This window comes from Siphateles boraxobius, unplaced genomic scaffold (genome assembly GCF_051911475.1).
Source record: "Siphateles boraxobius isolate OS27281-9 unplaced genomic scaffold, OSU_SipBor_1 65, whole genome shotgun sequence".
Taxonomy (NCBI): Eukaryota; Metazoa; Chordata; class Actinopteri; order Cypriniformes; family Leuciscidae; genus Siphateles; species Siphateles boraxobius.
In genome coordinates, this window is record NW_027509192.1 from 12,199,909 (window position 1) to 12,215,491 (window position 15,583).

The window sequence follows — 15,583 nt, forward strand, 5'->3', positions numbered from 1 at the left end:
TCTGTTGAGATTGTGATTTCCCTTCCATCTCTGTCAAGGCATGTAATTCAGACTTCGTGATGTTTTGTGTATAGCAATGCTGGTCAGCAAACTCGGAAAGAGCTCCGTGCCACAAATCAGTATGATGTAGTTTGTATTTTTCAATGTTTTGTCTAAGATCTTCTTTTTGAAATGCATTAAAGCAGACATATCAAAGAAAAGGGTTGTGTTGTAGTTTTACATCACCATTTTCAGCCCATAAACTTAAAGAAAACTAAGCAAAACACACACAAAAACCAATTTATGGACAAGTAAATGTATCTAATATTATAAGGGGAGTTAAGCAAAAAAAAACTTAAAACACACACACAAAAATCAATAAATAAATAAATAAAATATAGTATGCTACAAAAGTGTAGACTGTATCACAAAGCTACGTCGCACCTCTTGAAAGAAATTCAATTCAGACAGCCAACCAGTTGAAATCAGTGAAGCGTGACGTACATCAGAAGATAATCTGGAGCCCTCGTACAGAAACACAATTTTAAAATGTTCTCTGGAAGCTTACCAGATTCTCGTGAAATCTGAACGAATGCCTCCACGCCGCTCTCTCCATAATTCCCCTCAGATGCCAGCGTGGAGACGTAGTTCCAGCCCATGGCGGTCACAATGTCCAGCATAGCTTGGGCCTGGTAGGAGTCTGGCGGCACAACCCGGGAGAAGAAGTCGTAGCGGGTGTTATCGCTCAGCTCCGGCGCTGTGGATGCATAGCTGATCTGAGGGATCTGTTAAAGGGGAGAGAGAACAATCTGTTATGCAGGAGAGATTTTAAAGATCACATTTTTGAGTCCTGAGCCAGAAATAGAAAAGTTCTCAGAGAGGACCAATCTAGTCGTGGTTTTGTTTTTGGGGTCCATTAGAATATGTTTCAAATTTAATTTTTCCCATATTTTACATTGTTGCAGCACTTTTCTTCTCTGTCTGTCAGTTACACTCTGTTTTGTTCCTGTCTCTATGAAGTCCCTCCTTCCAAAAAGAGCAATGTGCTCTGATTGGTTGACTGGACCACTGTGTTGTAATTGGTCAACCGCTTCAAGCGCGTTTCGGCAATGTCACAACCATTACCATAACCGCGAGTTTGAACACACTACTAACTAACTCAACCAGGCTTCGCCCCTTTTTTTGAGCATGCCTTGAGCGGGAATTATTTAAATGAGGGATATTGTGGCGCGTTTGTTCCCAGAAGAAAACTCGAGACTACAATCGAGGCGTTTTAGGGATTTCAGAAACATTAAAACGTAAATCATTTAGGGGTGAATTCAGGTTGATTGGAACACTTTTTTGCCATTGAGATGAAAAAGTGTCCCAATCAACCTGAATTCATCACTATAAACCTAGCCAACACAGCAGAATACATCAATAGGTTTCTAAATATGCGAAAAGGTAGTACATTGCCATTACAAAATAAAAGTTTAAACCCTCGCTCTAAGTTTGCATGTTTTGATGTCCACATATTCCTGTTCAAGAAATGACAGTGGTTGTAGCATTTCTATGGTAAAGAAGTGGTCAAATAATATTAAGTGGACATTTGAATGAAATGTTTAGTCAATATTAAACATTGATTTGATCATGCTGTATGTGTAACAACAACAATCACCAGGCCATTGGCGCCCTCTGCATGCATTTGTTATAATATGTTATGTACACAAGTTGATTATGTTTATATTCTGTATATTACATTATGTACTTTATCAATTTTATTCAATAAAACCATATGATTACTTGCTTTTGATAACTTTATTTGAACCAATTATTATTGCATCATCGTTGTTATATGTAGGCTATTTTAAGTCATTTTAAAGGCTGTTGGTTACTTAGGTTTTTTTTTATTACCACAAAATATATTATCCGATTACTCGATTAATCGTCAAAATAATCAACCGATTACTCGAAAAATCACCTGAGATTAACTAAAACATTTAAAGGGACAATGTGTAGTTTTTTAGGTATTTTATTATCTAAAATCAATATTTTTATGGTGTACGAATTCCTCTGCCAATTATCTGACCGAAGAATTTATTATCTTTATATACATGTGACGGGTAGGTCCATGGAGGCTTCAATGTCGTTCCACCATCTTGAAAAACTATGATAGCAGAGAGGGACAAAAAGTACTAGGCCAAAGCATTTCCACAACGCGTTTTCGTTCCAGCGTCACGTAGCTGAAAGCAGCAGAAACGGAGGAGCAGAGCAGTGAGAGGTGCTTGTCACTGCCCCAGCAAGTTTAAAAAGCTGCATTACACTGTTATTTTTTATGGCGGATACATATGCTGAGCCACAGGAGAAGAAATCCTCGTCGCCAAAAAAGTTCAAAATTGATAAAGGAAGGAAGGAAGGAAAACACAACGAAGTGCTATTACAAGACATCCTGTCATAGCTTTTTGATTCATAACAGCTACCGTAGATTAGCTGGAGAGCACAATTCGTTTGAATGCAAAATAAAATTTCACCGCTAGATTTACATTTACATTTATTCATTTAGCTGACGCTTTTATCCAAAGCGACTTACAATTGCTATATATGTCAGAGGTCGCACGCCTCTGGAGCAACTAGGGGTTAAGTGTCTTGCTCAGGGACACATTGGTGTCTCACAGTGGATTCGAACCCGGGCCTCTCACACAAAAGGCATGTGTCTTATCCACTGTGCCATCACCACCCCTATGAGATGGGAGAATTTCCTACACAATGTCCCTTTAAAAAATGCACCTGCATTGCTTTGAATTTTGGGACTTTCAGTCAAATAAAAGACTATTTTTCGCGTCATATATGTTACGTTACGGGAAAGATTAATCTTTTCGAGATATTGAAGCCAAAAAATTATCCTTAACTTTTGTATCCATTGTCAACGCAGTGCAGCAGCTAGCAGATCTAGAGCAGGCTGTCTAGCGTGCTCATAGGCTGCCCTGCGGGAACTGCAGCAGCCTATCACTGAACCCGACGTGACGTCACGTCCAATGAAGGAGCTTCGCGCCTTCACAGCGTCAAAGCCCGCCAATATGGGCGTGGCTTAGCGTATATAAGCAGGGTTTGTAGGCTGGTTCTCTGATTTTCATCTCTTCAGCGAAGCTCTTGCATCGCTGGATCTATAGAGAAGCCGCCGCCGTCGAGGAAGCTACAAGCCAGCTTAGGACAGCGCCTGAAGAAGCCGGCCGTCTTCGCCACCTTCAGCCATCCGTGCGAGTTATGGTATCCGGCGACATATCCTTTCTTGCAAAACTTATTGTCTAAAAGAGCAGCGAGCGTCTTTTTCAATATGCCTCACACTTCCTGCGGCTCGTGCAGAGCCCCGCTCAGCGACGGAGACCGCCATGTGATCTGCGCTCTCTGCCTGGGCCAGGAACACACAGCTCTTGCCCTCTCGGGGGTTTGTGAGCTCAGCGAACCGACACTTCCGATGTCCACTCTGCGGGCTCGGCTCGAAGTGTTCAACCCTCAAGCTGTCACTCCGCCCTTTGCAGGACCGGGCAAAGAAGCGCCGTTCTCAAAGGCCAGATTGCGTCAATCTCTCCTTCTCCGCCCCCCCCTCCCGGACGCGCAGCCGCCGGCTCCAGCCCTCAGGGGACGAGGCGCTTGATATGGATGAGGACGCGCCGCTGACAGCTGTTCTAACCGCGGCTAGCGTTCTTTACATTACAAGAAAACTAACCCGTCCCTCATGCATCACCGGCGAAATGAGGAAAGAGTCCTCGCAGGACTATCCCCCATTTCTCAACCATTTCTCAGCTCCTCTTAATTCGAGCGGCTGGTAATGTCAATATTGCGGCATGAGCCTGTTGAGATAAAGCTGATGTCATTTCCCCCCTGTGGCTCAGTGGCGAAATCCACAGCTTTCGCGCCAAAGACCTGTGTTCGATCCCGGCTCTCGCAGCTCTATCACACGGCCATTAAAACTCAGGCTACTGCAGTGAGTCATTTAGCAGCCAACGAGTCAGTAACACAACCCGCTCGCCTGCAAACAACCACCGTTTTTACGCCGAACCAGAGAAATCTCATCAGAGAAACTCTCATAAAGCTGGCAAATGTTAACTGCAGGAGATGTGCTCACGTGTCCATGCCCACATCTACTATCTGCCCGCTCTATTACACGGCCAAGTCACGCGCATCACAAAGTGCAGACTCATATCAATCAAGTTGTGGATGTAATTCTCGTGCCCGCTCGCAAGCGCACACGCTTACTAACAAGCACTTCGCACACAGCGCCGCGCGCACCACGAAGTGCAGCCTTACATGAGTCAGTATATGAACGTAAGTCTCGTGCCCGCTTGCAAGCGCTCACGCTTACTACATGGACTTCGCCCACAGCGTTAAACGTGCGTGCAGCCTCATATCGGTCAAGTTATGAATGTAAGTCTCGTGACCGCTCACGAGCGCCCACGCTTACTAACATATACGTTGCCCATTGCGCCGCTCGCGCATCACAAAGTGATTATAAAGCGCTCCCCATTCACAGCGATCGGGACGCTATATATGAAACAGCCTGCTATCGATGTCTGCGAGTCGCCCCATTCAAGCACAGAGAGCGCGCGCGCCATCAGAACCCGGAGGCCATTCTGTCCCTAGCTGCACATATAAAAGCATGGGAAGCGATTCCAGGGGTATCAGAATGGGTGCTAAGCACAATAAAGCAGGGCTATGCGTTACAGTTCGCTCGCCGTCCCCCACACTTTCAAGAACGGACCGCGACGACAGTGAATGCGGAAGTAGCCCATCTACTTCACTCAGAAATAGCGAACTGCTGTGCAAAAGGTCCATAGAACCGGTACCGCCTTCTCTGAGCAAGTCAGGCTTTTACAGCCGTTATTTTCTCGTGCCCAAGAAGGACGGGGGTCTCTGGCCCATACTAGATCTGAGACAGTTGAACAAAGCTCTTATGAAAAGACCATTCAAAATTATTACAACCAGACAACTCCTCGCGCACGTTCGCCCGAGAGACTGGTTTATATCTCTCGATCTAAAAGATGCCTATTTTCAGATTCAGATAATACCCCGTCACAGGCCATTCTTGAGATTCGCCTTCGACGGTCAGGTTTATCAGCACACCGTCCTGCCGTTCGGTCTGTCCTTAGCACCCCGCACATTCATGAACTGCATGGACGCGGCACTCGCCCCCTTGAGAAATCAGGGCATGCGAATTCTGAACTATCTGGACGATTGGCTTGTTCTAGCACAATCAGAGACAGAAATACTGCCTCACAGAGCTGTGCTCCTCAGTCACCTGGAAAGCCTGGGTCTCATGGTCAACTGGACCAAGAGCTCATTAATGCCCAGTCAGTCAATTTCCTTTTTAGGAATAGAACTGGACTCCGTGGCTATGACGGCCCGCTTGTCAACATGGCGCACGCGCTGTGTTCAGCAACTGGCCACGTCTTTCCAGAAGGACAGCACCGCCCCTCTGAAGACATTCCAGAGGATGCTGGGTTACAAGGCTTCAGCTGCTGCGGTACTTCAGCTGGGTTTGCTATGTATGCGCCCGCAACAACGCTGGCTGGCCGCTTGTGTGTCTCACCGTGCTTGGGAGTCAGGCTGCACCCGGATCAGAGTGACTCAGAGCTGTATAACAGCTCTGCAGCCCTGGTTAGCGGCCGACTGGTACCAGCGGGGAGTGATTATGGGACCTGTCTCATACCGGAAGGCAATCTCGACAGACGCGTCTAACACGGGTTGGGGCGCGCTCTTCGAGGGCAGACCAGTCTCTGGCCTGTGGTCAGACCGGGAAAAACTCCTCCATATAAACTGTCTGGAAATGATAGCGGTCTAGAATGCGCTGAAGCGTTTCCTCCCGTTTATACTGGACCACCATGTTCTAGTCCGCTCGGACAACATGTCTGTAGTGTCCTACGTGAACCGCCAGGGCGGTGTCAGATCCGGAAATCTCTGCAATCTGGCAGAACGCCTCCTCGTCTGGTCTCAGCACCATCTGCGCTCGCTGAGAGTGGCGCACGTGCCAGGCCATCTGAACGACGGCCCAGACAGACTGTCCAGGAACAATGTTCCCCCGGGGGAATGGTCCCTGCACCCCCAAACAGTCCAGTTGCTATGGCGCCTTTTCGGCAAAGCGGAAGTCGACCTATTTGCGTCACAGGACAACGCTCACTGCCCAAGGTTCTTTTCAAAGAACGAGGACGCGCTGGCCCAGACCGGGCCCAGCCGCCCACTATATGCTTTTCCTCCGGTCTCTCTGTTACTACAGGTGATCAAGAGAGTCAGGGAAACGCACCAATCAGTGCTCCCCATAGCCCCGCGTTGGGAGAACCAGACTTGGCCCCTTGGCCCTTGCACAGACAGCCCCGTGGCCAATTCCGGTGAGAGCAGATCTCCTCTCTCTCAAGCTCGCGGCTCGATCTGGCATCCCCATCCAGAGCGCTGGTCTCTGTACGTATGGTTGACCAACGGCTACCCGTTGCCCTGCCAGACGCAGTAATGAACACAATCACGCAGTCTAGAGCTCCTTCTATCAGAAGGCTCTACGCGTCTAAATGGTTTGTGTTCTCTAAATGGTGCGCTGACAAAAAGCTGGACCCGCGGAAGTGTGGGGTTTCGCGGTTGCTTAGTTTCCTTCAAGAGCTGTTGGAAAAGGGAAGGCCCCCTTCCACGCTCAAAGTCTATGTGGCAGCCGTCGCAGCGTTCTCAGAATCGACGCACGGTCAGTCAATAGGCAGGAACGGGCTCATCATCCGCTTCCTCGGAGGAGCCAGGAGAATGAATCCCCCGCGCCCTCTTCAGTTCCTATGTGGGATCTTTCTTTGGTCCTCGAGGCCCTGAAAGCATACCCCATTTGAACCTTTAGACTCTGCGGATCTAAAATACTTATCACTTAAAACCGTTTTTCTGATCGCTCGGTCGTCAGTCAAACGTGTGGGGGACTTACACACGCTGTCTGTCAGCGCCGCGTGTCTTGAGTTTGGCCCGAATGACTCAAAAGTCATCCTCAAACCTAGACATGGCTATTTTCCTAAAGTAATTGGCACACCGTTCAGAGCACAGGTCATTTCACTATTGGCTCTGCCAGCATCCAATAGTGAGAGTGATGTTAATCTCCTCTGCCCGGTCAGGGGCGCTGAGAGTTTATAATTACATAATTATATAATTATATTATTACATTGATAACCGGATAATTACATCTGAGCAGCTTTTTGTTTCGTTTGGTGGGCGCACCAAAGGTCTCGCCGCCTCGAAACAGAGTCTATCCAGATGGATAATAGACGCGATTGCAGCTGCTTATACAGCAAGGTCTGCAATGCCCCTTGGGCGTCAGGGCTTATTCCACAGAGGCGTGGCCTCTTCGTGGGCATGGTCCAGTGGAATTTCTATTCATGACATAATGTGTGGCGGTGGGCTGGGCCTCCCTTTCCACCTTTGTCAGATTATATTATCTGGAAATTCCCGCCCTGCAGGCGAAACTACTATCAGTCTAAGTGAGAGGTCAGTTCTGCCCAGGTACTATCGTGCGCAAACTACTCTCATATGACTTAGCTCTTCTGGTTGAGCTGCACTGTATCAGGTTATGTGCTATATGCTTATACATTGACCGGCGTCGCCGCTCTGTATTCCCTGTGAGTGCTTATATAGATGCGCGTATATATACATGCGCTTATTCCCACGTCGAGTTCAGTGATAGGCTGCTGCAGTTCCCGAAGGCCTCCTATGAGCACGCTAGACAGCCTGCTCTAGGTCTGCTAGCTGCAAAACATTTGGGAGAGAACACAAAAGCATTTCCTCTTATCTCATATTTTTTTCCATCACCATGTCCCTCTAGTGGCTCCGCACTAAGAAAGTTGAAAATATACAAAAACATAATAGGACCCCTTTTAAGAGCAAAGTAAAAAACAAGACTTTCAGCACCCAAAAGAAGCAAATTTTGACTCTTTTACAAGAGTTAATCATTAAATTATGCCTTAAGCAAAATGGATAATGCACAACCATTTAAACCGAGCAAAGGCGGAGAGATCCATGCAACCTCCGAAACCGCTTTAGCCCAAAGCTATTGATGCAAAGGACTACCAACCCGTGAGGTGACGCAAAAGGTGAAACAAGACCTGGTAACGAAGACAAATCAGTACGTGTTGTGGTAGAAAGAATCGAGGTGAAGCCTGCCAGCAGGCAAGCTGAGTAATGGCTTCTTGTGGCGATTGACGGTGTGATTGATTTCTCCTCAGCCAAAAGGCCAGGCTGTCAGCCAGAGCCCCAGAGGCTGCGCTCATCAGCATTCATTGCAACAACGGCGCGGGAGAGAACCGGCCCGCAATACAAATGGCACTCACTGGCTAGCGAATCGGGTACCGGCGCTTTTTCAGACGCAACCCTGGATCGCATGCTTGTAAATACAAATGTCACGGATGTGTTGACATGCCTGTGAAACAGATGCGTGTGTGGGGTTTTGTGTTATTTCTGGGGAGTGTTATATCAAAGGTGCAACACGTATATGGGCTAATGTCAACACTAGACTTTATTCACACCTTAAAAATAAAAATTTTGTCTCATGATTATCGGGTGTTAAATGACAAGATAGTGTCAGATTCCCTCGATTAAAGGACCTTGCTAGGTTAAAGGCAGGTTTGTGCCAGAATTTTTTTTTTTTTATACAGCTTGAAAGTCTCGTCACATCCTGATAGCAATCATTAAGTTATGGTCTAAATGTGTTTATATGTATATAACTTCTGCAGTAGGCATAGGACCATAAAATGTTTGTCCAATAATTGCATCCGGACCGAATGTAATGATTGGACAAACATTTTATGGTCCTTCACCCACGTCATTTCATAATTTTCTTTTTTCTGCAAAAAACAAAAGATTATAAAACATAACAATTTTATAAAACTACCTTTCTATCTATTCTACATATTCTCTATCATTGTATGGACAAAATAAAAGGCAATTTTCAAAATATCTTGGGTATGACTACAAGGCTTTCAGCCAAGTCCTTATTAATTTGAGTACTAAATTTGACAAAGTAGAACCTTTATAGGGTTCATATGCAGTTAAAATGTTTGAGCACCATAATAAATGTTAAAATAATTAAATCACAGAAGGAATTATACCCACAAGAATTATGCTAGTAACTCATAAGACGTTTATTCACCTATAAACGTTGTCCCACTCCCACATCATCAAAAAGAAGTATGATTTAGACAACTTTATTGATACTTTTTTTAACTTAATAATTAATGTAAGTCTATTCACAAAAACAAAAGTTACACATTTCTGCTTTAAGCCCCCATATAGATCCATTGTAAGTGCATTACTGTAAACACATTTTGCCTCACTTGCTATCAAAAGTCAGATTAATTCAAATTTGGTTGTTCAAATCTTTTCACATGAAATAGCATTGTTTCACTTGCATATTTCAGCCTTTAATGCAATCCTTCATCTCGAGCAATTACTATGCGCACATGAAATTCGTATGTTTTTCCGTTCGTCGGAGAATGGCATTTTGGATGGTGCATGGAGTAACTTTTAAAATGAGGCAGACTCTTTAAAACGGTTTAAACTCTACCCTGAAGTTTCGCTCCAGAACATTTCATTCAGCAACGCAAGAGAATGACAGAAAGTTTAAGTAGCTCAAGAGAGACAGACTGAGTCTCTCTCTGCCTTTCAGAACTCAGCCCACAGTGTTTTGAATTTTGCTGCACAGTAAAGGTTAGACTCAGAAATGATGCCAGTAGAACTTAATTTCACGCTCATGTTTCCTGTTTAATAAAATATTACAGACCCACAAAAGAGATGCACAGAAGACTAAAAACCTAAGACTTTTCAAAGCGGCCATGAGGGAAATCAAATGTAATACTTTCCATAAAATAATATATTATCGCTGATGGGGAGAAACAAATTAACCTTCATCAGCACAGCAATAAAATTTCCTCATACAATGCAATTCAGAAATGCATAATAGTGTGCAATTTCCATTGTAAAGTACATTGAGTTAAGAACCCGTAACTCTTTGGATTACTTTAGCTTCGAGAAAGTTTGTTGCATGAACTGTGCATTTTTGCCAGGATTTACCAGTTTCCTTAAAATGAAATGTAATAAATAAATATAATTAATAAAATAAAATAATTATAATAAATATTATTACAACTATACACCTACAATTATACATATATTTATAGGTTTAAATAAAATTTGTTTATTATAAGAGGCAATAAAAACAACTGTACATCAAACCACTCTTTTCCTTGTTGAAAAAATTAACTTGATTTTCAAAAGTCTCTGAGAAACGTAATTTATTCAAGCCACGTAATAAACTTCCTTCGGTCAAATAAATAGGTACAATGAACTACACAAAAAACAATTAAAACATTTCTAGCACGTTTTATAATTACCCTAAAATCAAACATAGTTCACCCCCCACGCACATTATGACATCCTTCAAAAATAGGCAAGCTGTCAGTTGGAATATTAGAACTAAAAACATTGACAGAAACACACTCACTGAATACTTGCTGGCTACGAAATAAATTATTACTTTAGGATCCATCATTTGAATATCATTTGAATCATTTGAATCATTTGAATATCAAAACTTGATCACAACTTGATTTGAAGAGGTAGAAAATGGTGGCCTGAGCAGCCAGAGACGTTAACGTACATACATAACGCACACAAGTATAAATCTGTTCTTCACTCGCTGAAATTGAATCAGAATGATCAGGGAACAGAGTCGAATAATTCACACTGCATGGTAAAGAGAATAAACGCCGGTCCAATTGAAACACCTCACCGGGTTAACACCGTTCAACATGTGTTGGGGGCGGGAACAGGAAGTTGTGTTATATTTTGACAGATTTTTTTTTATGCAAAAACTGCGTGTTCTGATTCTGACATTTCTGATTGTAATATTTTCAATATTTTTTTATTCTTGGCTGATACTATTTTCATAATTTTGTCAATACATGAACTGTTAAATGAGTGATCGTGAGAAGAGTTCCTGTATCGACCAATTTGACTCATGTGCTGATGCAATATACATTTAATTTTCCAATAAAAGATAATACATTTTTACATGATTTGTTACATTTAATTACCCCTTTGCCGATTTTGAGCCATACACAAGCCATTTGCACTTTAGACAGCGCGCCGGTCACATTGAGTTCTCCTTCCAGCTTGAATGGACAAAAACACAAAAATATATTAACAACTTTAATGTTAGATGTGATTAATCGATATATATATATATATATATATATATATATATATATATATATATATATATATATATATTCAATGGGATGAGGGAAAGAAAAAACTTAAAGGCTTTACAATATCAGTTATCTGTGTACTAAATTTATGAGAAAGTTTCAAGTTCTAGAAAGCAAAGATGATTTGAAGCAATTGCAACACATGATTGCAGCATCAGCTACAACTGACGGCTGTGCAGATGGCAGGATCATTTCACTGTCTGTGGTTTTGGAATGAGTATGAGGGACAAATCAGACATTACTTCTGAGAGCTACTGTCATCTTCAGACGTCTCGGGCGTCTTGTGTCTGAGAGACGTGGAACGAGCGTGAGGAAGCGGAAGAAAGTCTTTTAGATTTTAAAGATTCCTCAAGAGGATGTGCCATGTGTTTTGTACTATATTAGCTATAAAGTGCTCTGGCACTCCAGTGGAGTCTTACAGATACCTACAATGGGAACAGAGTTATAAGTTGTATACCTCAACAGTGATCGCCCACTTTCTCAGTGGCCTTGGTTAAAGTATATTCACCATTCATTTCAGCCTTGAAGAAACCAGCATGTTCAGAGCTGAATAACAATTCTACAAGAAAGACTTGGGAGGCAAAATACAGTGACAAGTATATATTTATGAACAGCCCAGCAAGCAAATATTATGATATAAAGTTCTTTGGCGTAGGCCCCATCCGTAGCTCGCACACCGAGGGTACGGAATCTGCCTATCCTGCCTGAAGACGAAGGCAGGGGCGCAGCCGACACCCGGGAGATATGGGAAGGGACCATCCTGGAGGTGGTGGGGAGGATGGAGGGGAATGAAAGCGTCAGCATCTGCGAACTCAGACATGTGTGAGTACCGATCTTTTATACTACAAGTATTAGAACACGATTGGATAGATTAGAAGGTAATAAGTGACGTAACAATTAACAACGTAACAAGTCTTTCCGGCAGAACTTACGCTAAGTAAATCAAACTTAATTTTCAAAAGTTCATAAATTAAAAATCTAATGGCAAATGAGTGGAATATTTACTTCTGAAACCTAACTATTGTACCCTGTTGAGATACTCATTATTTTTGTGTCAGATAAATAATGTATTATATAAATGATGTAGAGTTGTGGTCAGAATTATTGGCACCCCTGGTAAATATGATTAAAGATGCCTGTAAAAATAAATCTTCATTGTTTATGCTGAAGTAGAAGAATTGAAAGTGGGTTTGGGGGAATCACATTATGAAATAAATGTTTTTCTCCACAACATGTAGGCAACAATTATTGGCACCCCTGGATTTTTTTATGAGTAAAATATCTATGAAGTATATTCCCATTAATATTTACATTTTTTAGCACAACAGGGTGACTAGAAGCATGAAATTGTCTAGCTAAGAATTTTTGTTTCACAGGAATTTAAATATGAGGAGAAACAAAAGGCCAAATTCCATTAATCATCCATCACAATGAGTAAAAAAAAAAAAAAAAAAAAAGATTATAGTTCTAATGTGCAGCAAAAGATTGTTGAGCATCACAAAATAGGAAGATTCTGTAAGAAAATAGCTAAAGCATTAAAAATCCCCATTTCCACTGTCAGGGCAATAATTAAGAAGTTCCAATCAACTAAAGATGTTATGAATCTGCCAGGAAGTGGACGTGTGACTTTCTAATGCACAGTGAGAAGTTTGAGTGGCCAAAGACTCTCCAAGCATCACAGATGGAGAATTACTGTGATTACTTGAGTCTTGGGGTCAGAAAGCCTAAAACAAAACAAAAAATCAAACAACCCCTACTTCACTAAATGTTATTTGGGAGGGTTTCAAGAAAAATCCTCCTCGCTCCTCCAAAAACAAACTTCACCATCGGTTTTCAGACACGACTGGATAAGGGGCCTGGTTCTGTGGTCAGATGAAACTAAAAAAGAGCTTTTTGGCAGCAAAGACACCAGATGTGTTTGGCAGAGCCGGTCCGAGCCTTTTGGGGGCCCTAAGCAGAATTTGATTTGGGGGCCCCCTCCCACTACGCGAAGTCACCTGTGCTTGATGATTATTGACACAAATGTCACGCAATAATGATACATTATAATGAATACAGTGAGGTTATGTATTGATACAAAATAAATACTTAATAAAAAATAGATGCCTACTTAAATAAAAAAGTTTTCACTTTTACTTTACTCTTTTGCTAACTCTTTGAAACTTCTTAAAACAAACTGTCTCAAAACATATAAAATAAAATATTTGCTAAAATAATGACAAAACTGAAAAATCAGAAATATAATAAGAGCAAGGGTTCAACAATGACAATTATTGTTGAAAACTGTACAAATATTATTATTTCTCAACTGTCTCAATACAGTGTAACTGTCCTCAAAATCTTTTTTATTATTATTATTGTAACAGACTTTGTTGGATTGTACATGATAGAATCCAACAAAGTCTGTTACTATAATACCGGTAATGATTACTGGCGCTCGTTGTAAGTGTGTATGCAATCTATTTTTCCCCTCAGGGCTTGCCGTAGATAGGAATGGGTTGTGCGCACTTGGCACTGGAGTGTTGCGGGTTTTTGGAGTTAGTGATCTGATGTGTGGTATAATAAAGTGGAGAAGAGTTTAAACTGCTATGTTTATTATTTATTCAAACTGCTACCCTTACACCTAGAAGGTTAAGTTCCCCTGCGGCTATTTTCTCCAACTTAAACCGATACCGTGACTATGCGCAGTTGCGCACAAATTGTCTATGCACTCGCGAGGTGTCTAGATTATGCGCATGACTTAAACGCTGACAGACACAGCAGCAGTTGTTGGCAGGTATATTGATCATGAAATCAGAATTTTCTTGTCTTGAATTCATTCATTCATTCATTCATTCATTCATTCATTCATTCATTCATTCATTCATTCATTCATTTATGTCACTTGTTTAAGTCATCTAAAAAAAAAAAAACTTTTTTAAACTCGATTAGGAACCAAGCAGCCGCTCAGTTCGCTTATGCCTCGGGCCGGCCCTGGTGTTTGGTGCTAACAGCGATAAAAAGTACCCCATGCCCACGGTTAAATATACTGCTGGATCTTAAATGTTGTGGGCCTATTTTTTTTTTTTTTTTTTTTTTTTCTGGAAGTCCTGGACATCTTGTTCAGATACATGGTATCATGAATTCTATCAAATATCAACAGATAAAAATCAAAATCTGACTGCCTCTGCTAGAAATCTTATAATGGGCAGTGGTTGGATCTTCCATCAGGACAACAATTTAAAACAAACACTAAAATCAACACAAAAATGTGTCACTGAGCACAAAATGAAGCTTCTGCCATGACCGTCCCAGTTCCCTGACCTGAACCCTACAGAAAATGAGTGGGCTGAACTGAAGAGAAGAAGCACCAACATGGATCTGTGAATCTGAAGGATCTGGAGAGATTCTGTATGGAGGAATGGTCTCTGATATCTTGTCAGGTGTTCTCCAAACTCATCAGGCATTATAGAAGAAAACTCAGAGCTGTTATCTTGGAAAAAGGAGGTTGCATTTAAGTATTTAATAAAAGGGTTCCAATAATTATGGCCAATGTCTTTTGGAAAAAGCATTTATTTCATAATGTGATTCACCCCCCACTTTAAATTATTTTACTTCAATGAAAGGTTAGATTTTTGTGAGTTTTTTTTTTTTTAAATTAAAGGTTAAAAGGATAAACTAAGCAGATCCATTTTTACAGCCATCTTTGGTCATATTTATCATGGGTGCCAATAATTCTGACCACAACTCTACATCTGTATTTGGTAGAAAGCATTAAGTACTATTTATTTCATATTTTGAATTAGCTTTTATCTTTATATTTTCAGTTTTCTTTTTAATTTTAGTTTAAGTTTGAATGATTTGGTTATGTGCTTTTGTCATTTTTATTAGTTTTTGTTTTCCTATTTAGCTTTATTTTTATTTCAGTTTTAGTTTCTTTTTTTTCTAATTGTGGTACTTCAAAGTTAAATCAAAATGAGTAATTATTTGCCTGAAATATAATGTTTAAGTTTTTAAGTTAAAGCTTTCATCTAATATTTATATTTAATTTTAGCTTTTTATTAACTTTTTTTTAAAAAGTTTTAGTTAACAATAACAGCACTGATCTGATATATAGCTACGTCATACACTTGCACGGTAATATAAGGCAGCTTGACTGTAGCTTAATTTCTACTTATTATTATGAATTATGAATAGCTTGAAGCGTGGGATTCTACTTTTCAAAGGTTTGTTCATGGTGCTTTGAATTATTTGCAATAGACGCATCAACAAAAGTGAATGATGTGGAATTTTAAAGCTTCATACCTGATTTTAAAAGCATTTCGTTTACTTGTTGTTATCTTTTTTAATCTCTATGAAACAAACCACAC

The 15,583-nt window shown here is 41.4% G+C and overlaps 1 protein-coding gene across 5 annotated transcripts in view; it reads right to left on the bottom strand.

Moving 5' to 3' along the window:
• The window catches only part of grm8b (glutamate receptor, metabotropic 8b), a 193,982-nt gene that overhangs the window by 124,063 nt on the left and 54,336 nt on the right, over positions 1-15,583 (bottom strand). For all 5 annotated transcript variants that reach the window (XR_013196671.1, XM_077211023.1, XM_077211022.1 and 2 more), the window contains exon 3: positions 548-764. Coding sequence is in view for 4 of the 5 variants with exons in the window: in XM_077211023.1 (XP_077067138.1) it covers positions 548-764 (217 nt within the window). In the remaining variant the exon portion in view is untranslated. The remainder of the gene's footprint in view (positions 1-547; positions 765-15,583) is intronic.